The sequence below is a fragment of the Parasteatoda tepidariorum genome, chromosome 11, assembly GCF_982258835.1.
Source record: "Parasteatoda tepidariorum strain Cologne lab strain chromosome 11, Ptep-v5.0, whole genome shotgun sequence".
Classification (NCBI taxonomy): domain Eukaryota; kingdom Metazoa; phylum Arthropoda; class Arachnida; order Araneae; family Theridiidae; genus Parasteatoda; species Parasteatoda tepidariorum.
The window spans coordinates 1,924,910-1,948,672 of NC_141765.1; the positions used below are offsets into that span (position 1 = coordinate 1,924,910).

The following is a 23,763-nucleotide window of genomic DNA, read 5'->3' on the forward strand; positions in this document are numbered from 1 at the left end:
GAAGAGATTGGATTTGAATCTTCACCAAATCTTTTAATGCATTGAACATGAAATATTTTGTAAAATATTGTTAGAATCGAGTCGAAAAGTTACGTAATGCTATTTTGTATTTAGAATATGTATAACTGTTATTTTAAATCATATTGAGTCCATAAAAAACGAATACTTTTTGACATCATGCTGCACAAAACTTGTTGGGTAGAGCATATTTTTTATGGAATTGGTATTGAAACATTTCCGTATCCGTATCTGTTTGGACCAACTACAATCGCCAAGGTGTCAATAAGGTTTTAAAGTTGCAAAACATAAATAAAATGTAGTAATTTGCCCCAAGTAGCAAGGTGTTAAACTCTTCGAGTTGGTCCCTTTCTGTGATGATTTTTTCGCGTTTCTTGCCTGCTACTGCTCTGAACTAACTAAAATTGGTGCAGGTACTGTTCGGACATATCCCCGTATTATGTAGTTAGTGACCAATCTCCTATGAATTGTGCTGCATTCAATTGCTGGTTCTTGGCTGCATTGCAGGCATATCACACCTAGCGAAAATTCGTTCAATTCAACCATCAACTCAACCCCAACTTCGACTTTCTGTACAACAACCATCCATACGGTTGAAAAGAGTTGACCATTGATAAACGAGTGATTTCTTTCTTTTTAGGCGATTTAGCGCTTTATACATAGACGAATGAAATTTTTTATCGAAAGACTCAGCTCGTGTGTTAGTTAAATTTTATTTAAACGACGCCAATGGATCCTTCCTTAGCAATTTCAAGTTTGATCATTTACAGTTTGATAAAGATTAAAAAAAGATAAGAGAAGGACACTTTGGAGTAAAGCATGGCGCTTACAAAGACAGGTATTAGGCTGTTATGAAAATTTATTGAGAGAACTGTTTGTTTTCATTTGTGCAATCTTAGACATAAAAGTTAAAAATATATAATTAGTTTTAATATTGGAAAAGTAAATTAGGAAAAAAAAATCACCATTTTGTTATAAATATACTCGTTGCATTCTGTATTTATTTCACTTATTATCATAAATTAAGCACATAAGTCGCAATGGATTTTTATCTTTAGTTAATAAAAATATTTTTAGATTATTTTTTACCTTTAGTCATATACTTATTTTAAATTATTCAAATAAATTACCTTTAAGTTTTTCATATATTTAATAACATAATATAGCTTCTTGCAATTTATATTTACTATGTATATTTTACAACGGAGAAAACAAAATTAAATATAAAAGTAAAAATAAACAGTAAGGAACAAAATTTAGGAGTTTGATAATTTTTTGCACCAAATTAATGCAATAACAATTATTGTTTTAATGTTGACTTCAAGTTTTTGAAAAATTATTAAAATAGTTTTTTAAGAGTTCGGTAAGTATTATTATATATAGGGTAATTCCACAGTAACTCATGCTACAGATTTTTAGAAATCTAGCTTTCAAATACGATGCAATAATAAATATTGCACTTATTTTCTTTCAACAAAATTTAGGTTGATTACAATTTTTCTGTTTTTTTTAATGATACCATTAAAAATCCTAAGAATCTCTAACTTTTTGAAATTTTAATTAAATAGCTTGGTAACTCATGCTACCAAAAAAGACACTCAGTTACGAGAAAAAAAGTTAAACCTGTATTTCTGCTAAAATTCTACATGTTAAGTACTTTAAGTCTTATGAGTGGATTGTATGTATCACTCTTATCACAAAATAGCATCTAGTTTTATTTTTAATAGTTTAAAAAAACTAAATATTTGACAAAATATATCAAGTATAAGGTAACTCATGCTACATTAAAGATGAATAACTTTTAAAAATGATTACAGAAACAAAATAAAATATTATTTTGATATTTATTTAACATTAAGTATTTAAAAAAACATTATTTTATTGAAAATTAAAAAAATATTAAAACATTTAACGTTGTTCAAGAACATCAATTTCTTCCTTAAATTCGTAGAAGAAACGGCTCCCACTCTGTTTTATTACTGCATCTGGTAAAATCTTTATGATGTTTTCGAATGTCACATAGGAAATGTCATTTTCATCTGAAATGAAAATTTTTTTATTCATGTTTTTCTTTCTTAAAAACATTACCTTTACTTCTCCGTCATCTTCAACTTCACCTTGTGAAATAGCAGCATACCTAAAAATTTGCTTCTTACCTAAACATTTAATAAGTAGGTAAGTACCAAGTTTAATGCTTAATTTTGGAGGTTTAGTTGGTAAATTTTGTTCTGCTAAGCTGGAACATATTTTTTTGGTTAACAGAGCACCCGTCACCTTCTCCTGGTTCACATAAATGCAATGCATTTTTTTTATACTTTCTAATGGCAGTGCTTCCTCAAATATTGAACACATATTTAAATTTTGATTTCGTTCCTCTATTTCATTGCACTTCATTTCAATTATTTTTATATCCGATCCAGTTCTTTCAGCTGCAGCTTTGAAGTCGGAGGCATTGAAAACAGAGCCTTTGCGTGCTTTTACGTAATTTCGAACTTGGCGTTTCACAGCCCCACCTATTCCGTCAACCGGGCCCTTGCCGTGTGATGTTGCAAAGAAATTCCAAATAATTATTTTTCTAAATTTGTTTTCCAATATAGGGATTGCAGCTGCAATAAAACGATTTTTAAACTGCGATGAAGGGCCATCCGACCATATATTGACCAGAATAATACTTTCTGGGAAATCTTCAAAGATTTTATCTAAATATGGAATTATACTTCTTTTTGAATGATCTAAATCATTGGATACAATAACAGCAGGGTGATGCTGTCCATTATACCACGACGAAATAGTAAACAGACTCACTTGCGGCTGTACCCAATGAAAACTTTGTATTTCATCCTGAGCAACACAAGTGTAATTCTCTGCAAAATCAATTTGTAGCAAAGCAGTGGTAAAATCGGTGCTTTGGGAGCCTACCTCTCCTTTCTGCATCTGATATGCTAGAGCTTGTTCATTTTTAATGAAACAATGAAGTAAAAAATCTTTTTTCATTGAAACTATGTATTTTCCAAGATCTTCGAGGCTACCTTCTTCTACAACTTTTGTTAACTTACCTTCAAAATCTTTCCACTTGTTCCATTCAGCCATATTTGAAGTAGATGTAGCAAAACAAGATTCAATACCATTTTCAAAAAACTTTTCACATTTATTACAAGAAGTTTGCCAGCAATTTTCAGTAGCATTCTCGCAAAGAAAATCTTTCATAAATCCTGAGGAATAAGCTGGGAATTCTGGGCAATACTTCTTGAAGCTTTCGATAGCAGAAATAAAATTTTCATGAAGTTTGCATAAGCACACATTATGAGGCATTTTGCTGCTTAAAAATACGTGTTTTGGACGTTATGCAGCAAACTTACTCTTGCCAATCTTAATATCGGGATGATCATTACAGAATAAAGAGAATGTCTCCAAAACAGAATTGTACAAATGCCGAATTTGTTCTTTTATTTTACCATCACTATTTCTTACTGTTACTACATCTTTCATTCCTGGAGCTTGTCGACTGATATCATCTCTTATATAAAAGTTTTTAACTATCTGAAGAGTTTCACTGCTCATAGGATTTTTTCCAATATAATTCTGTATTACAACATTGCGTTCTTGACTCGGGACAATATTTTTCATAAGCTGTTTCACTACTGCCTGCTTTTTACGTGGGGACTTTGGTAATGCCCGTTTGGCACGGGCAACTGCTTTTCCCAATGAACAAGGTGATTTATATGGGTATTGTTGTGATTTAAATGACCTTTCCTTTTTGTTGAATCTTGATTTTGCAACACTTTCTCTGGATCTCTTTCTTTGTTGTCTTCTCACCTTTTCTCTTTCCACTGGAGTCATTTGATCAATTTCATTTTTCTTTTTATCGCGGCTTTTTTTAGCTGCCTCTCTGTGTTTCTCCTTATATTTCGCATGATTTCCTTCATCTTTAAGTTTTTGTCTTTTCCTTCTCATTTTTTCAGCAGCTGTTAAGGCCATTCTGTAAGAAAGAGACATATGATAAGTTTTAATTTATGGAGCTTAACTTAGCAGGATTTCACTATTCTTTTACCTTAAATTAAAATTTTGGTGTATAGATATTTTTTTTAGATATATTGTACAATGTGTTATACCTTTTACATTTAATGGATTATTTACAACAATAACATCGAAATGTCTGAATTTTACTTTAACTAATACCATTAATTTCCAATAACATCTTTGAGTAATTTCCTCCTTCAATAACTTTTATAAAGTTTTAAACTTAGACTTGTTTGTGATAGGGAGCAAAGCAAGGAAAAGTTGACAATAATAAAAACAACTTATTAAGAATGGAATAAACATGCGAAGAACAAACTTATCTTTATCATACTTATTAACTTATTGCAATAAAACTTAATTTTTATATAATATTTATGCAAATAACATCTTAATTCACTTCCTAAATATAGTATGAGTTACCACATGGTAACTCATGCTACAATAGTTTTATACAAAAAAACATAACAAAACTGGATGCTACTTCTCTTAAAGATTTGTTTTTGATTAAAACACATAAAAAATTTAAAAAAAAAATATTTTTAGGGTAATTGATAGTTTAATAGATTTGCAATGATAACATAACTATGTTTTAGTAACTCATGCTACTTGTAGTAGACCCTAATATCATTTATGAATAATAGTTATAACTACTTTGATTCTAACAATTTATTTTATTATTTTTATAAGGCTTATGAATGTATTAATCTGAAACAATCAAGAAATAAAATTTTCATGGCTATAAAATAACAAAATCAACATACCTTTTGCTGAAAATTGAAGTGGTGTAGAACAAAATCTTGTAATAGCTGACTTTAAAGTGTTGCCATCCTGATAAAAAGAAACTCTAACAAAAAATAAGCTGTTGTCACAACTGCTACAATAGTTCAGATTAATTATCCACTTAATTTATTAAGAAATAATTGAAAAATTTTTTTTATGGTCATGTCACTGTTTATATGGAATTGCCCTATATGTCTAGTGAAATACTCTAGTTTGAAAAAAATTGTGCTATTTATAGAAAATTGAAAGTTTACGTGAAACTGAATTTTAAAAAAAAGGAAACTATCAAACGGCACTATTTTGTTAAAGGTTCAACATGAATAAACACAAACTATTTAAAAATTAGGAGAAACAAGAACTGATAAAAGTGAACAATTTATTCCAAAAGAAATGTAAAAGCAGTTTCGATTAATTTTTTATGAGCTCTTAAATGATGTTTCCTGTGGTGGCGGGATGTTACATTCCAAATGTTCTCTTTTTTCTTCAAGAGTTCAATAAATGTGCTCTCCATTTCGATGCTCCATTTAAAAGTTTCCCCAATGGGCACTTGTTTAAAATTTTGACTCATCTTTGCTGCAATACAAGTAAAAAATTTTATTAAGAAAGGTGAAGCAAGTGTATTTAAGGCAACAGACAATAAGGAACAGTCATTAAAAATATAATAATACCAACCAATTAATTCTGTCAGCATATTGTTAAAGTATGAGTAAGTTTTTTATAATCAGTAAAAACTGAAATAAATTTTTAATGGTCTTCCATGTTTTTATAATAAGATTAATAGAAGGTGAAATTAAAATTATGTATAATTACAAGGAGCATCAGTTACTTGTCCCATTTTTTCAAACATTTAACCTTCACCTTGAAAAAGACTTCATTTTTAGATAAATAATTTTAACTTTATCTTTAATTTCATAAAATAAATTAGTCTATTAAATTATGAAAAAAAGCAGATATAAAAAGTACCTACATATTAGTATATTTAAAGTTAAACATGTGTTAATATTTTTTATTGAAAATATTACCTTGAAAATACCTGTAAAGTGCTTTAACGGGTAAAAAAATATTTTCAACTTCCTTCATAATTTATTCAAAACCTACTTATTAATAATATAAAGCATGCAACTGCATTTGAAAAATTGATCCTTACAGACTATGTTATTTAAATTTCTATCTAATTTAATTTCATTTAATATTACTTTTTGAAAAAAACCCGCTCAAAGTTTTTAATAGTAATATAAAATTACAGATTCAAGTTTCTTCAACTTTATAAATATTAAAAACTTAATCATATAAAGCATGCAAATCTATTTGACAAACTTATGCTACAGAATAAATTCCATAAAATTAAATGTGAATCAATAAGTTTTAATAAAAACATTTCTTTTTTAATAAAACCCACTTAGCGTCCCAAGTAGGTTTTTTTCAAGGTGTGCCCACTTGTCGAACCCTGATAGAAAGTGCAAAGTAATTGGAAAAAAACCAAATTTTTACTCCGCGAATACTGACAAATATACACTTTAAAAATAAAATAATACAAGGAAATTAATTCTGTCAGCTTATTGTTTAGGCATGAGTAAGTTTTCAGAAAAGTTTACTTTCTAAAACGCAATTTTTTCCTTTGTAAAAAAATATTCAAAATCACTGAATTCAGTAATAACTCTAGAATAATTGCTAGTATAATCTTATCGGAACTATAGAAAGAGCAAAGTAATTGAAAAAAAAACTACATTTTAATTCGGCGAATACTAAAAAATATACAGTTACGTACAAAAAGGATTGAATGCAATTCATAAAATTTGTTTATCATTTAGAGTAATGTCAAAGTATAAAACAAAACTACTTTTATGTACTTGCAAAATTTACTTTAGATTAGCGAATTTGGCGTAGAAAATCCTACTTTTAATTCACGGTTAAAAACATAACACATTTATAACATAAACTTCTTTAATGGTTAGAAGCATATTTATACTTCGTATAAAATAACTTTAAAATCAATACTCAATTAAAAACTCACCTGAGTTAGTATATAACAAATTAGATTCGCTGCTTCGTCCCATAAACTTTGCGGCCATATTGTTTTGACTTGTGCTATCCCATAACCCCATGCGGTTGCTGCCACCTGATTGGTTGAATTGTGAAGTTGCTTCAACACTTTCGAAGAGATGTGAAAGAGTTGAACAACAGTTGTTCCAACTCGGATAAGTATAGCACACCTATGTTTTCGGACGGGGTTGTCTTCGGAGTTGAAGTTGGGGTTGAATTGAACGAATTTTCGCTATGTGTGATATGGCCTTTAGAATCCCTTGAATAATTGTCTGTGCTTGACTTTCTTATGAAGGTGAAGCTCATATTTTTAAGTTTTATTGAAAGAGAGGGAATAAAAGGGCGATTTTTTTTAATTTTTTTATTATCTGTAACTACAATTAAGAAATCACCAAGTGTTGGCGACTGCCAGTCGGCATGCAGTAAACTAAAAAGTCTTAAGTGAAGGGGATGAATTCATAGTAACCTTAGCAGGGGTAGAAATTAAAAAAAAAAATTACTGGTCCATAGGACCAGTAACTAAAACATTTTACTAGTCCGCACAAAACTTTACTGGTCCGTCTACGCGTTCCTATTAGCTGCAAATAAAAAAATAAAAAAATTAAAATTTTTGATTGAAAAAAATCATGATTTTTTTTTTAAAAATCATAAATTTTTGATTTAAATCAAATTTTTGATTAATATAAATTTTGTATAAAAAATTCTAAAAAAAAAATTGTGAATAAGTTCTAAAATAGTTTTAAGTAAGATCGTTTAAGTTTCGTAAGATCGAGAATAGATCGGCTGCGAGAATAGATTAACGGAGATCGGCTGCGGCGGATGGTGGTCCGGCAGACCACTGTTTATTATTTTATGCTCGTCCGACTCCGATTTTAGTGGTCACGGACCAACGGACCACCGTTAATTTCGAGCCCTGCTTAGGGCAAGCATTACATATTATTTTAAAATTTTTTTGCAAGTACAAAAAACTTAGGTGATTCTAGTTTGGCCGGAACAAGTAATGAGAAACACTTTGGTTACCAGAATCCCCAAGGAAAATTTCTGTAACAGTACTAAAATTATCACCAAGTTTTGGGGACTTCTATAGGCAGTGACATACAAACTGAAAAAAAAAAGCACTGAAAAATATCAAATTGAAAGACAAATCGTAGCCTCTCCTGAGCAAACCTCTTTTTATTTATAATTTTTCTGTGTAAAATGTTTGCTCTTTGGGGCTTACAGGTACCAATATGGAAATAAACCAAAGTCGCCTGCCATCTAATGACAATCCATTGTAAAAATTGTGCAAACACAATTTTACATACGTTATGCGATTGTATTAATAAGTGAGGATATAAGGATTGTTTCGCGCGTTGAATATTAAATGCAGTTGGTAATTTACTAATTGCAAGTATATAGCTTGTTTTATTTATAATAAATAAATTAATAGAAACAAAGTGATTTTTTTGTACTAGTACCCTTCCTTCCTTGAAAAAAAAAGCACATTTTTGATATGATCTTACATGTATATGCTTATGATTAAATGGTATGATGTCCCTCTCCGCATAGCAAACACTGTCGTAACTGGGCGTGGGCAGTCATGTATGCCCTGAAACATTGCTCTAACCAGGCACTACTTTCTCTGAACTTCAAAAAGAATTTACAGTGTAAAGTCGCGTATCCGGAATCGGTGGGACTTCCAGAAGTCCGTATAATAGATCCCCAAGGTAAACAAAGCTTAAAATGATTTAATAAGCGACCTGAATCTAAGAAGCAAAAAATAAATAAACGTTATTTTTAAGGGGAACAATGTTTTAGCATTAGAATATCTAAATCAAATATAAAATATTAGAAAAAAAATATTGCTGAAAATATGGAAAACGAAAAAAATTTAACAGTTATGAAAATATTAATCCGCCATTTTGAACTAGAACGATTCAAGCAGGAAGGGGAAATTCATGTCATTCTAGAACAAAGCTTAAAATGATCTAAATCAAAGAAGCAAAAAATAAATAAACATTATTTTTAAGGGGAATAATGTTTTAGTATTAGAATATCTAATCAATAAAATATGAAATATTAGAAAAAAAATATTATTCCTTAAAATATAGAAAACGAAAAAAAATTGACATATGAAAATAATAATCTGCCATTTTTAACTAGAATGATTCAAGCAAGAAAGGGAAATTCCCGTCATTCATTAAAGTGGGTAGGTGGAGGAGAAAAATTCATTTCCTCCTTATCTGTGAAAGAAAATAAGTGTAAAGAGGAGATCATTTAAGTTGAGGGTGGGGAAGTAACAAATTATTGTTTTCTCTCCAATCATTGGCTATCAATCAAGCATAAAGGCGGGGCACGCTGATCAGGTTCTCTTTATTTTTTCTTCTATGACTGAAAGAATCTGCTAAAGAGAGAATGTTACCCCCTTTTTCCCCCCGCCTCCTAAATATTACATGGTATGGGGAATAACGAATGTTTTGTTTCTCAAGGACATATATCCTTTTAGACCTATTCAAATTTTCCATTTTGACTCCCCCTCCACCTTAACACTTGCCCCGTTTACCCTTTTCCACAGTATTTCTTCTTTCAATAAAAAGGTTCCAGGAAATGCCTCTTTTACTAGCCACCTGCATGGGAAAGGAGGGGGGGGGGAGGGGACTCAGTTGCGACCTTTTGAAAGCAAATCTCCCTCTTTTTCCTACATTCCAAGGGAGGAGCGTCACTAATGGTCTTGGTAGATCTTCACTTCCCCTTTCTGGTGATTTATGGGTTCGATGCAGAAAAGAGAAAATGTGTCAAAAGACTTTTTTTTTTTTTTTTGTGGAAAGGGGATGACGGAGAGATGTTTGTTTATTTTGATTGTTAAAAAGTGTCTGGGAAATCGACCCTTCCGGGAAAGGGACGTCCGGATATGGGACGTTACACTGTATTTATACTTTCAATTTATAAAAAAAAGCATCTTTCCACCATTTTTTCAAGCAAATTTTTACCTTATCCATAACTAAAAATATTTTTAAGCTATTTCAGTATAAAGGATCAGTTTGCTTACAGGAAGAAAATGCCTATCAAGTGATGTAGAGGTGTTAGGGGGAATAACCCTATTTATTAGACCCCACTGAGGTCATGATAAAGGAATACAAGTATTTATGCAGTATCACATGACTAACTTGAATATCTAAGTAATAAGGAAAAACATTAATTTCTCTGCAGCTATAATGCCTAGATTCTCAACCTTTTTAATGTTGCCGCCCCCTTTGTGAAAATCCAATTATTTAGAGCATAGGGGATGAGCTGAATTACAAGAGGCAACATTTTAAAGCAATTTTCTTAAAATTTATTTATTTTTAAAAAGAAATTAATGTGCTCATTAACCGAATACTTTTCTCCCGGCAGGTAATCACAGTCTTTGTTATAATTAAAATAAATACGGTAATGAAAAAAACTACAACAAAGAAACCTATTGTTAAAAAGAGTTATTTTTTCTTTAATATGTAAATTAAAACACCCAAAAATATTTTTTTTACTCTTGAAAGAAAGTAGTATCAACGAAACAATCAAGTCACTATGTAAGTGAGATGATTGTGATGTGTGAGGTGACCAGTTTCTTAAAGTTCTTCTAAATTTCTTTCGTGAGTTGAAGATGCAAGTCCCTTCGTTTTCTCTTGTTTGTGGCTAAATCCGTCATGGCACTGAAGCTTTCTTTGACAAGGTAGGAGGAAAGAGAAAGCAATTAAAACATTTTTGATGATAGTCCACAGTCTAGGGTAGAGGCGACCTATGTTACCTTAAAGCCAAAATTCTGTGAGTCTATCACTATTTCAAAGTTTCATTGGTTGAAAATTCAACCAATTCCACCTGAATCTGAACCTCTGCTCTTTCAATCTTCACAAAAGGGTTCATAAAGCCTTGAGGGACTTTCAGGGACATATCATCTATTAAACGGTGAGAAAAATCCAACCGTAAAGACTCTATGTGTTGACAATATTCTTTAGTATCCTGAATGTATACTGAAAGTGCATGCGCTTCGTCAAATAGCTTGAATGTGGCTAAAACAATTGACTCATGCTTCAGATTGGAGTACGGTTGTCACATAAGTTCGTTTTATTGCTGGTACAAATGCTGAATCGGATAATCAGGGCTTAATCCAGGTTTTCAATCCTAGTACCTATTTTTGTGAGAGAAAAATTATTTTTGTGAAAAAATTTTTTTTTTTGTGAAAATTTAGTATTGCTAAAAAAAACATAAAAGCTACATCTGTATACAAAAAGTACAATACTATAAAAAACATTCACATATTGCTCAAGGAATTGCTTATAAGACAACTTGCAGATTAATTACATTTATTAATTTAATGTAAATTATACAGCCAGCCAGCATAGAAATTATGGAATTTACTATACAGATTAATATTATGGTTAAAAATTAGATTTATATAAAGTTTAAAATTTTTTTTTAACTTACTTACTAATAAAATTTATTGAACTTATTATGATTAAAAAATTATTATTTTGATATTGTGCTAACTTTTACTTTTGAATTAGTGGTTAAAAAAATAATAGAAATACAGAATACATAGATAAAATTATAATAACCGCTCGAAAAACTATTCAGCACTTTAATTCCTTCGAACTTTTTTTTTTATTTTCGTGAAGATGCGTTTTTTTTCTCTTCAAAGTTTGTTGAAATACTGATTTTTTTTTTGTGAAGGTACCGATTCTTTTTTTAAAAAATTTTGTGAAGGTACCGAAAAACGGTACCAAAATCGACCTAGATTAAGCCCTGATAATCTTAATTTGTTATGTTAATTTAATCATTTTTTTCTTTTATGTTAATTTTAGATTAATTTTATTTATTAAATTAATCTCATTTTAACAATTTTATATCGAAGTTTGAAAATTAAATTGGAATGACCAAACATGCTCATCGCCCCCTTACTGCCCAAAACATACCCATCGCCCCCTACAGCCCAAAACAAATTCAGTGTCCCTCACCATACTCTCACCGCCCCCCCCCTTGGGGCCGGTAATGCCCACATTGAGAAACAATGCTATAATGTCTGAAATTATTTGGAAAGAGTATTTGAGATCAAACTTTCCAAAGATCCTTATTCTTGAGCAAATCCCTTTTCGTTCAACAATGTCTTGTAAAACTTTAAGTTTGGAGGAAAAAATTGAAATTTTAGACTATTCCAGACATCAAAAATGCAGTAGCCGAAATTGGCCAAACACTTTAAAATTGGAAACACTCGGGCTGCATCATTAAAAATAGAGAAAAACTAATGAAACTGTGAGAAGAAAATGGAATTAAGTACCAAATTAAAATGTCTTCGGAAAACAGACCTGAATTTAAAATTGGTTTTCGATTTAGAATTAAAAAATATATCCAGTTTCAGGACTAAAGAGGCGGCAGAGAAACTGAGAATAAAAGATTTTAAAGCTCCTAATGGATAGTTAGAAAAGTTCCAAAAGAGGTATATGATTTCTTTAGCTGAGAGTGAGTGAGAGTCCACTTCTGTGGATGCTGACACAGTTAAAGAATGGTTATAGAAGTTACCTTTCTTATTTAAGGACAATTTCTTGCATGAGCCTTCATTATTAGTGTACATTTCCCCTAAGCAGACAATTGTCTTAAATGGTTCATTTATTTGGTCCTAAGAGTGATTGCTTAATCTAGATTTCACTGTATTTATAAATTGAAGCTTATTACTGCATGCAACTTATTATGTCTTATAGATTCTTTTTTATTTTTGTATTTTAAAAGTACTGTTTTTTTATAAATGTTTTCTTTTTTTTATCTGTAGTGTAGCTGAAGTTATCTATGCTATTCTGCATGAGTTTTTCTTTATTGAAAAGTGATTTGCTTTGTTACATTTTAGCTTTGAAGATGTCAGTTGAGCAAGTTTCAATGCTTTTATTGCAATGGGAGGAAGAAAATGCCTCTGGGAATGTAACAGAAATTCTTGAACGGTATATCTTTTTTTTCCCCTTGAAATTAATTCTTCAATGCAGGGAGAGATGTCAAATCTCTCTTAGTTTTAATAATTATGAACAGAATGCTCTCAAATATATATTTTAGATCCATGTGGTTGTCAGTGATTTCTTTACAACAGAAAAAAAAAAAAGAAATGCTTCTGAAATGTTGAGATTCTTCTGTAGAATCTCTTTTTTTCTTATTTCATTTTAAAAGTTACTAATAGATGCTGTCCCTCTTGATTTTAATAGAAACTAACTAAATGCACTATGTTGATTCATTTTAGTCTAAAGTATGTGTTGGTTCATCTTTGTTTGTTTTATTGTGTGTGGGGCTCTCAGTTTTGATATTTGAGATTTTCTTGATGTAAAAGGTTTTGTCCTGGTTTTTAGCATTTTGTCTTGATAATCCCGATTTTTTTGTTTGTTTATTCTTGTTTGTTCTTAGTTCAGAACATATCATTTCAATGAACACATGATTTTAAAAGACATATTTGGATATTTTTAAAAGTTTCTTCAATAGAAAAGAAATGAGAAACTAGAGTTATCATCAAAACTAATTTAACATTAGATTGCCTAAGGAAGTCATTTTGACTGCTTTTCAATTTTAATTTGAAAAACAATTATGTAAACTGCTGTTTGTAGAAAATGCAACACCATGAAGGAATCATCAGAATCAAATGAAATTCGCAGCAAATGTCAATTATAGGATATTATGCAAATTAATAAAGTTTCAGAGCCATCGCGCGTGCGTGGCGCGCGCAGCGCCCTCTGAATTGATGCTGAAAGCGTATAAATAAAGTGCTGTAGCGGGACGTTGAAAATAGTCTATGATTATTTGTTAGTGGCAAACGTTTAGTGAGACCTGAGTATGCCTCCACGACGGAAGAATAAGAAATTCAAGCAACTTACGGAGTTTGAACGAGGGAGGATAATCGGCCTTCGAGAAGGAGGATTTTCCTATCGCGCAATAGCAGCTCGTATGCAGCGGAACAGTTCCACAGTGATGCGAGTTTGGAAGCAGTGGACCGACGAGCACCGAACAACTCGAAAAACAGGCACTGGACGACAGAAGGTGACGTCAGAGCGCGATGATCGACACCTGCTCCGCATGGCGGTGAATGATCGCACAGCTTCCTCCAGGCAGCTGGCAGCACATTGGTCTACTGCTACAGGTGTACAATTGTCGGCTTCGTCAATTCGTCGTCTGCTGCGCCGTGGATTGCGTGCAAGGGTGCCATTATACAGGATTCCCCTCACGGCGGATCATCGACGGCTGCGTCGGCAGTGGGCTCTTGAGCACAGAGACTGGCGAGCTGATTGGCACCAAGTTGTCTTTTCAGATGAATCACGCTTCAATTTGTGGACCCATGATGGCCGTGTTCGTGTTAGACGTTATGCCGGTCAACGCTGCCTTCCTGAGTGTATTATTGAACGACATAGTGGTCGAACACCCGGAGCTATGGTCTGGGGTGCGATTTCGTATCATGGACGATCCAATTTGATACGAATTGAGGGTAATCTCAATAGCAACAGATACGTCCGTGAAGTGCTACAGCCCGAAGTCGTTCCTTTCCTTCAAGGCATCCCTGGAGCTATCTTTCAGCAGGGTAATGCACGCCCACATGTTGCGCGGACTGTTAGAGACTTCTGTTCAGCACAACGCATGCAACTTCTTCCTTGGCCTGCTTATTCGCCGGATATGTCGCCTATTGAGCACGTGTGGGATATGGTTGGTCGGCGTCTCACTCGTGATCCGCGTCCTGCAGTTTCCAAAGACGAACTTTGGTTGCGCATGCAAGCGATATGGAATTCTCTTCCTCAAGCAGATATTCAACATCTGTTTGACTCCATGCCACGTCGTATAGCAGCACTTATTGCAGCGCGTGGTGGCTGCACCAAATACTGATTTCGGACGCTTAATTTGTTTCTTTTGTTTTGAAAATTTCATCATTTATTTGTATCAGTACAAGTCGTTTCTGCATTAAATTTCATTTGATTCTGATGATTCTTTCATGGTGTTGCATTTTCTACAAACAGCAGTTTATATAATGACATAGCTTCTTAGAATTTTATGACTTTTTGTACAATATATAGAAGCGTTTATTAATCATTGTAGTTGCCACTACCTCCGTCATTTCCAGTAAAAATATATGTGTTATACCTATATTGCCCAAAAGCAGTCATTTTGACTACTTGGGAAAACCGGGATAGCCTGGTTGATAGGGCACTGGGCACAAGTCCAAGGGGGTCGTGGGTTCGATCTTCGCCGGCCAAAGACTCCCCGTGTAGTAAATGATGACTGATGTACATTAAATTTGTCGAGTCTCAAAGTCCTCCATGTTCCCATAACAAATCATACCTCTTGGGGTGCTGATCCAGGAGTTTCCTTGTCTTCTGGATTGATTCAAAATTGCAAGGCTTCGGAGTTGAACATTAGTAGTCGTGATCCCAAAATTGGGTTGGCTGTCCAACGACGGTTATAAAATAAAATAAAATGTACTCGATAAGATGCAGCTGTTCAATAACTAAAACAGTACTTGTTATTCAAATCTTTACGCCAGGCCTGCCCACGCTCCTCGTTCCCCTTGAACGCACTACAACGTAATAACCGTGAGCTGCGCACGTGTCGACTTAGGATATGCCTCTTTTATGCAGTGATAGTCGTTCTAACACGTTGTTCAGTTGATTTCTTTTGCGCCCTAAATTCATGAAAGAAATGTCAAATAGAAGAGAGTTATTGGAAAAGCTAAAGAACATAGGTGAAGAGTGTTCCGTTATAGAATCAGATGCAACAAATTGGGAACTATCATCTGAAGATGAATCGGATTATACTCAAAGTGAGAAATCTGATGCTGAAGATAGCGATGAAAAGGCGATCACCAACGATGAAAATGAAAGTGTCATCAATGTGTCCAGGAAAAGGTGTAGGGTGCTAATTAGTTCTGACTCTGATGAAGAAACTGAAAACACTTTTCAAGAGACCGAAACAGCTGCCGATGATACTGTGTGGTTAAAATTTGACGAAGGGGGAATTCCTGGAAGGTTACCATCGACTTGTGTTTTCAAGGGTGTGAAAGGTCCAACAGGCTACGCAAAAAGGAACATTATGGCAGATAATCTTGTCAGTGCATTCTCGTTGATAATAGATAACTATATTATCGAACATATAAAAAACTGGACAGAAGAAGAAGGCCGCCAAATTTTGAGGAACGATTGGACAACAACATTACCGAAAATTCGTGTATTTATTGGGATTTTATATGCTCGTGGAGCCCACGAGGCAAAAAATTTAAAACTAAGTTATTTATGGTCAGCAAAGTGGGTTCCCGAATTTTTTAGAAGAACTATGACCAGAGATAAGTTGAAACAAATCCTACGATTTATTCCTTTTGACAAAAAAACCGAAAGAAGTAGACGTCTCCAAACAAATAAATTTGCCTTGGTTTCTGAAATATGGGACAAATTCATTGAAAATCGTCAAGCTTGCTATCAACCAGGGCAAAATATAACACTTGACGAGCAATTATTTCCGACAAAAGCCAGGTGCAAGTTTATACAGTATATGCCTAATAAACCCAACAAATTTGGCATCAAATTCTGGCTTGCATCAGATGTTAGTAGCAAGTACGTTTTGAATGGTTTTCCTTACTTGGAAAAAGATGAACAACGACCATCGTCAATGCTTCTCTGTGAACACGTTGTTCTGAAACTTGTTGAGCCATATACAAGCTGCGGAAGGAATATCACGACCGATAACTTTTTCACTAGCATGTCACTCGCGATGAAATTATTGGCCAAAAAAACAACACTAGTTGGAACTATTAGAGGAAATAAAAGAGAACTACCCAAAGCAGCCAAACAAACGAAGGATAGCATGCCTCGTTTTTCCACTCTCGTATATAAATCACAAAATTGTGTCCTTACAATATATAAAAGCAAACCGAATAAGAGTGTAGCTGTTCTAAGTTCCAGGCATAAATTTGTGAAAATTGATAAAAGTAATAAAAAAAATGCTACCGGACTCTATTCAATTTTATAACAAAACAAAATTTGGAGTTGATATGGCGGATCAAATGGCCAGAAAATATACAGTTAAATCTAGTTCTCGTAGATGGCCCCTCCAAATATTTTTCAATATTTTAGATTTGGCTGTTATAAATGCTTGGATCCTTTACAAAGAAGTGACAGGAATACAAATACAACAAAAACAGTTCCTGTTTCAATTAGCAGAACAGCTTTCCATCGATTACAGAGCTGCAAGGTCGAAAAATTCCTCAGAACATGGAGACCCACAAAGATCAACTGCAACATCATCAAATACAACATATTCTAACAAATGCAAAATTTTTCAAGTACGACTTTGCCACAAAAACAAAACAAATAATGTATGTGAAACAAATAATATAAAAAGATTTCCGCTTTCATTTGCTTAAAATGTACAAATAATGAACAAATTATTTTTTTCCAAGTCAAGTAAGTTTTTTTTTTTATCGTTAATACTTATTAATAACTTGTTGTATGACTGTAAATAATATTAAAAAATAATTTGCAACAAATTTCTTTACATATTAGTTATTCTTTCACAATGCAGTCATTTTGACTGCTTTCGGGCAATATAGATATATACTAAGTTTCCGTCTTTCTAGTGTTAAAAGTAGAAATCCGAACCATGCTTCAAGTGAACAAGAGTATGTGTGAAAAAAGGAACCCATATTTTTTTTCTTTACCTTTTTCACATAAGAATGAATTATTGCTAATCAGTATTAGAATAAAAATTTTATTAATTTACCCCCACGTTTTCTCCAGAATCATTTTCTAGAATCATTCAATCGTTTTGATACACTTTAAAACTTAGTCATTTAAAAATATTTATATCATCTCTTTTTTTTTATTTAATAATAAAATTTAATGATTCATAAAAATCACAAACATATGATAGTTTGAATTTTTGGACTGTCTACTAATTACTCATTGTTCAGAATTATAATCATATTTCAATCTTTTGTTCATCTTATGAAAACAAATCCCTGCAATTTTTTTCTTTATATTTTCGATTAAGTGGAAAATGATGTTAAAGATGACTTTAATATTATCTTTGAGTTGCAAATTTTTCATCTCTTATGCATTTCATTTCATTTCTTGCACAGATTATTGCTTGCTTGAATATTTAAACTAGAATACTAATGTATAATGAAACAAGCCTCCTTTATAGATATCAGTTTAAGACTTTTTTTTCTTCTGAAATGTTCAGTTTATATTCAGAACTCCCTCTTTAAAGTAATTTAAAAAATCTGAATTATTTTTTATGAATTAATTGCCTATTACAATTCAAAATTATGAATAAACGTAATACACAACGTTTCAAGCATATTTAGTACCAATCATGACTGGAAAATATTGAAGTTTTGCTATTTTGATGACTATAAAAATCCTTAAAAATTCCTATGTGTGTAAAATATTTAGTACATTTTGGAACAATTATCATGAAATTAATATTTTGTAAAATTGACTTGATTTTTTCCTATCTATGTTAGCAGCTATGCTTTAGGATTGTCGGATAAACGACGGTTTTTAATATTTAAAACTACACCAGTGTCCACTAATATCGCAATAAATATTCACTCAATTGTAACATCAATTGTAACATTTGAATAATACCTTATTAAAAAGTTACACATTTTGAATCATATTCACGCAGTTTAAAAATCATACATGGTGATATGTATTTAGTGATTTAAAAATCTATTTTCGTGATTTGTATTTGCATGTTTTCAAAATCAGTATTGTGATTCATATTCACAGAGTTTAAAATTAACACATAGATTTTTGTATTTACACATTTAAAAGTTACACATTGCATTTTAGATTCACATGATTAAAAAATCACGCCTTGCGATTTGCATTTATGCAATTTAAAAATTCCCTATATAGCGTTTTTTAAAGTCCAATATCATGATTTGTGTTTTCACTTTTTTAAAATCCAATATTGTGAATCATATTCATGTTTTTAAAATAGAATATTGCGATTCTTGTAAGAAATCTCTTATTTTATTATTTTTTGATTAATATCTCTTAGTGATCAATGCAAATATTATATTTCAAGTAATGGGATTATAACTTTGATTCAATAGATTGGCTTTGCTTTTTGAAAGAGAAACTGAGTCGTTCTTAAAAAAGGATCCTGACCCTTTTGATGATCGTCATCCTAGTAAGTTTTGTGTTAAAATTTTTTTCAGAATAAATATGAGTTTATTTCGTATAAATGATTCGTATATAGGCTTGTACTTTTTATAAGGTCTTTTTTATCTTGATATTTGAAGGCAAATATACTAGACATTCATGCATATGCTCAATTTTCTGAAAAACAAGAATTTCCTTATAACATTTTTAAAAAAAAGTCAAAATTATACTAATTTTTAAGAGAGATCTGAGCTTAAATACGGATACTGTTTTTAGTAGTTTAGATTGTATACACATAATAGGTTGTATACATATAATACACAAGTATTTTAAATGTGAAATGATAAATATTCACAGACCTGTCTCCCACTTCCAAAGGCATGAAATGTAGAGTCCCACAGACGTGTGAAAAATTGAAATTGCTGCCTATTGTCCATATAACCTTTTATTGATTTAGAAAGCACAAATTAAAAAAAAACATATAATTAAATTTTTTTTATTTATAATTGGCTATGAAAGTTTTTGAAATTGTAAAATGTTCACTGAAAGAAAATAATTGATATAAGACTTAGTTTTTTTTTTTTTTAAATTATCTCAAGTGGACTAAAGAGCAGAAAATAATTCTATTTTTTTAACAACCAAAATGAATAACTTAGTATGTATCACTTTTAAAAGATGTAGGAGGATTTTCTATGTTGATAGAAGTGTATTATGAAAGTGATGCTTCCTACTTTTTAGGTATGCACGGTGGCCACCCACCTGGAAAACCTTGAAAACCTGGAATTATCAGGAAATTTTTTTATACTGGAAAAAACGTGGAAAAATCAGGGAAATTTGGATAAAAACCTGGAAAAATCAGGGAATTTTAAAGAAAAGCTGGAAATTTTCTTAGATATTTTTTATACTGGAAAAAACCTGGAAAAATCAGGGAAATTTAGATAAAAACCTGGAAAAATCAGGGAATTTTAAAGAAAAACTGGAAATTTTCTTAGATATTTTTTTAATTTAACTAATTTAAACTATTTACTAATTTTCCTAATTTAAATTATTTCATCCATTATACCCACATTTTTTAGACGGAAATGTATATCCAAACAGTTAAAATGTTATCAACTTAGCTATACTTTGCTTGCATCAAAATTTGCTTCATTATAACCCTGTTAAACTAGAATGCCACATAAAATTCTCCCATGGTTGCTAAACAAATGTAGAAATCTTTGATCTCTATGGAGACTGTGCGACTGCGCAATTTAGGAAACGCAAAGATTGTGGTGGACGTGGAAGAAGGGGTTAGGATATTTTCTTCTGTTGTGAAATTCTGTCCGTGGGCAAACTTGAGCCATTTATGGCTCAAGTTTGTTCCGATGCTTTGGTGGTAATTTTTTTCTATTTTGACAAAATGAGTCAAAATGTTTTTGCATTTTTAACATTATAAAAATATCCAAAAATTAGTTGGGTATAATTTTGTAATAATAGATTTTATATTGCACTCTTTCTCTGAAACCTTTTGTACTCCCATTCAAAGAAACATGAATTATTTTTTTTCTCCAAACCAACAAATCACAAATTTTTTGTACTATTGCTAGCAGCAATGTTTGTCTACAAATTGTTACAATTGTTGCATTAATGCTAATTTTTTCTATTTCATTTTTACCTTTTATGACATATTTTAATTTAAAAAAAAGAAGATTTTTTTAGAACTAACTATGTATTAATATTTAATTTTACTGCTTGTTGAGAAATATTAGATTTTTAAATCAAAATTTGAATTATATAGTTATCAGAATATCGAAAGTTCTTAAATGTTGCTTGCATTTTAGAGATGATATTTCCCAAACTCTTCCTCCCTTTACCCTAAAGAGCTGACAAAGACTAAAGAATGTATAGGAATCATTAAAAAATGATGTATGAACATAAAATAATTTTTTTTTTTATTCCTATGTGTTTAGTCGGAAGAAGGAAAACGAAACTTAAGTGTTTTAGTTCTGCGATGTACAAGATTCTTGTTGTTTTTAAAAAATAAGAATTAACTATACTAAACTAAAAAACTGTGTGTTTAGATTAGAATTCTTTTAAGTTTTAATTTCAAATACAGAAAAAAAATCAAAAAAGTATAAAATTTAAGGAATTTTATCTATTTTTTTTTCTTTAGAGTATAGAACAAAAAATTAGACAATTTTACATTTGTGACATTTATTTTTTTATTTTGAATCTCTGAAAATAATAATGCTAATTCAGAACAACATTATTTAAAAATTTGTCTTAAGATATTGGTTTAAAGAAAATATTATCAATGAATTTTATAAATAAAAAACACTGGTAAGATAAAATGCAGTATACAGTACAGCTTTATATTGAAATGTAATTACAGTGACTCACAAAAGTGTTCGTACGCTTATGACTTTCAATGAAATAAGACTATCCATTAATTAAATTAATATTTCAGAATGGATATTTAGTAATAAAAAATTTATTCTAATCTTAATAAAACTGTATGGAATATTTTAAAAACAAAGGAATAGTTTATTTTAAAGAAATCAATCGTCAAAAAGTGACAAAAACTTTATCCCACAAAAGCCATTGTACACGTTCAAAAATAAAAAATAAAAAAACTCTGTCTTATTAAATATTTTTATTTTTCATTAAATTAACATTTAGTTGTTTCCTTTAACATCTATAGCTTTTATAAATTTGTAAATACAAGCTAGTTTTTTTTTTTGTCAAGAAAAATTTGTTCGGAATATTTTTTAAAAATTTTTACAGCACTCTATTGCGAATTTATGAATTTTTCCACAAATTTTATAATTTTAATCTCTGATATGAAGTCCTCCTTTTATGCATTTTATCGCATATTGCACAGTGCATACCTCTTATGATGACAAATAATCAAATTTGGTCTATTGTTTTATTAGGACCACGAGCCGTTTTTAAATAATAAAATATTACGCAGTTAGTAAGCTAAAATTAAAAAATAATTTTGCTATGATAAGTTTGATATTAAATTGCAAATAATTAAATAAAAAAATTAATGCAAATGACGATAATTTTAATTCTGAAATCCGAAAACATTTAACTGTCTGATGGCTTTCGTGGGGTAAAATTTTTGTTACTATTTGATTATTGATATCTTAAAAATTAACTTTTGCTTTGTTTTTAAAATATTCCATGCAGCTTTGCTAATAATAGATTATACTTTTTATTATCAAATACCCATTGTGAAATCAGTGTTTTCATTACAGAAAAGAAATGAGAGAGAATTTCTCACCCTTTCTCAAAAACAGGGTGAGATCTCAAAAAGTTAAGTGAGATTGCTAAAAATTTTAAAAAAAGCGAATAGACTTGGAAGAAAAATATTTCTTTAATTATAATACATTTTTAACATCTTCTAATTTTTAAAGCATTGAATATTTTTGCTGCATCATCATATGGAAAACATTCTATATCTACTTTTTCATCAGCTTTTCTCATTAGGTTGCTCAAATGTTTATCAGTTATTTGTATACAATATTTTGTCTTAATTCGGTTTTGAGTGCTAAATGACCTTGCAACAGATGCTGAACAATTCGGAATCACTAAGTAAATTTGCAGCATTGAAAAAAATTGTAATGTCTTTCATGAAAAAATCTTACCTTCCGTGAACACGTGGTTGCAGAAAAATGTGTTCTGAAAAGTGTTCCGTCATTCGGGGGGGGGGGGGGGGGGCATTGTGTTCTGCTGTTCGCACCGGTTCTGAACAATACTGGTAAATAGGGAAGCTAGATAACAGGGATAAATGTTGAAAATAATGAAAGATCAAGGAAGAAAAGTGAAACGGATTTTACTCAAAATGGCGGAAGACGAATTTTTTTCCAAAATTCACGCATTTTGAAATTGATTAATAGAGTGTGCGATCTTCTCGCGTTAATAATTTTTTAATGCGAGAAAAGAAAAATATAAGCGAGATTCTCGCGCTGTAGTGAAAACACTCTGAAATATTCATTTTAAAGAATTAATTTTTATTTCCTATTTCAATAAAAGTTATAAATGAGCAAACACTTTTGGGAGCCACAGTAATTATAAAAATTCATTGATATATAATCACCTGAAACGGTTTTCCTTTGCTTAATGAAAATATATTAAGCAATACTTAACCAAGGTTTTATTGGTCATTCTGTTTTTGCCATTTTCTAGGTACACTATGATCAAATACTACTTAAAGTAAAACATTAAAACATTTTATTCAATTACAGCAATATATCCTACAAGCTAAACATATTATTTTCTCCATGTGTCTTAATTTTTTAAAAATTAATGTTGTACCAAAGCATTAAAAAACAAAATCTTGCCAAAAAAAAATTTTTTTTTTTCAAGATCTGTTAAAAAAATGACTTTTTGAATAAAATATCTTATAATAAAGACACTTTTCTTGTACACGTCCTACAATTTATAAGCAAGAAAACACGGACCTGGAAATTTTAAAATTTTTACCTGGAAATATCAGGGAAATTTGAAATCTGATTTGAGTGGCCACCCTGGTATGGCAAAAATAAAATTATTTTCTCTTTTGTTGTTTTGTTTGAAAATAAGAGGTTTAAACTTTTATTTTGTGTCTGTTTGTTAATGACTGAAAGTGATTAAAAAATTATCCTTCCCCTATTATGTCAAAATATTTTTTATGTTACTGACTTTATTTGTGTGTTGAAAAATTAATCTAAATATGTTTCAATGATTTGTTGAAAGTTAATGCACACTCTAAAAAATAAATAAATAAGAGACATTTTTATTATGTTGC

The 23,763-nt window shown here is 30.9% G+C and overlaps 1 protein-coding gene and 1 long non-coding RNA gene across 5 annotated transcripts in view; one reads left to right on the forward strand and one right to left on the reverse strand.

The window, feature by feature from the left end:
• mahj (LisH and WD40 domain-containing protein mahjong) overlaps positions 1-23,763 on the forward strand; it is a 161,543-nt gene that overhangs the window by 359 nt on the left and 137,421 nt on the right. For 3 of the 4 annotated variants that reach the window (XM_087154784.1, XM_087154786.1, XM_087154785.1), the window contains exons 2-3: positions 12,716-12,806; positions 18,944-19,020. In XM_087154784.1, the coding sequence (XP_087010910.1) occupies positions 12,724-12,806; positions 18,944-19,020 (160 nt within the window). In that variant the 5' untranslated portion in view covers positions 12,716-12,723. Of the gene's footprint in view, positions 1-12,715; positions 12,807-18,943; positions 19,021-23,763 lie in introns of those variants that run through there. The other variant, XM_087154787.1, reaches the window with a different exon arrangement.
• LOC122273949 (uncharacterized) lies at positions 977-4,940 on the reverse strand. Its single transcript, XR_015430345.1, has 2 exons — positions 4,800-4,940; positions 977-3,997 (listed from the first exon to the last, which is right to left on the reverse strand). It is a non-coding gene; the product is annotated as an uncharacterized LOC122273949 (long non-coding RNA).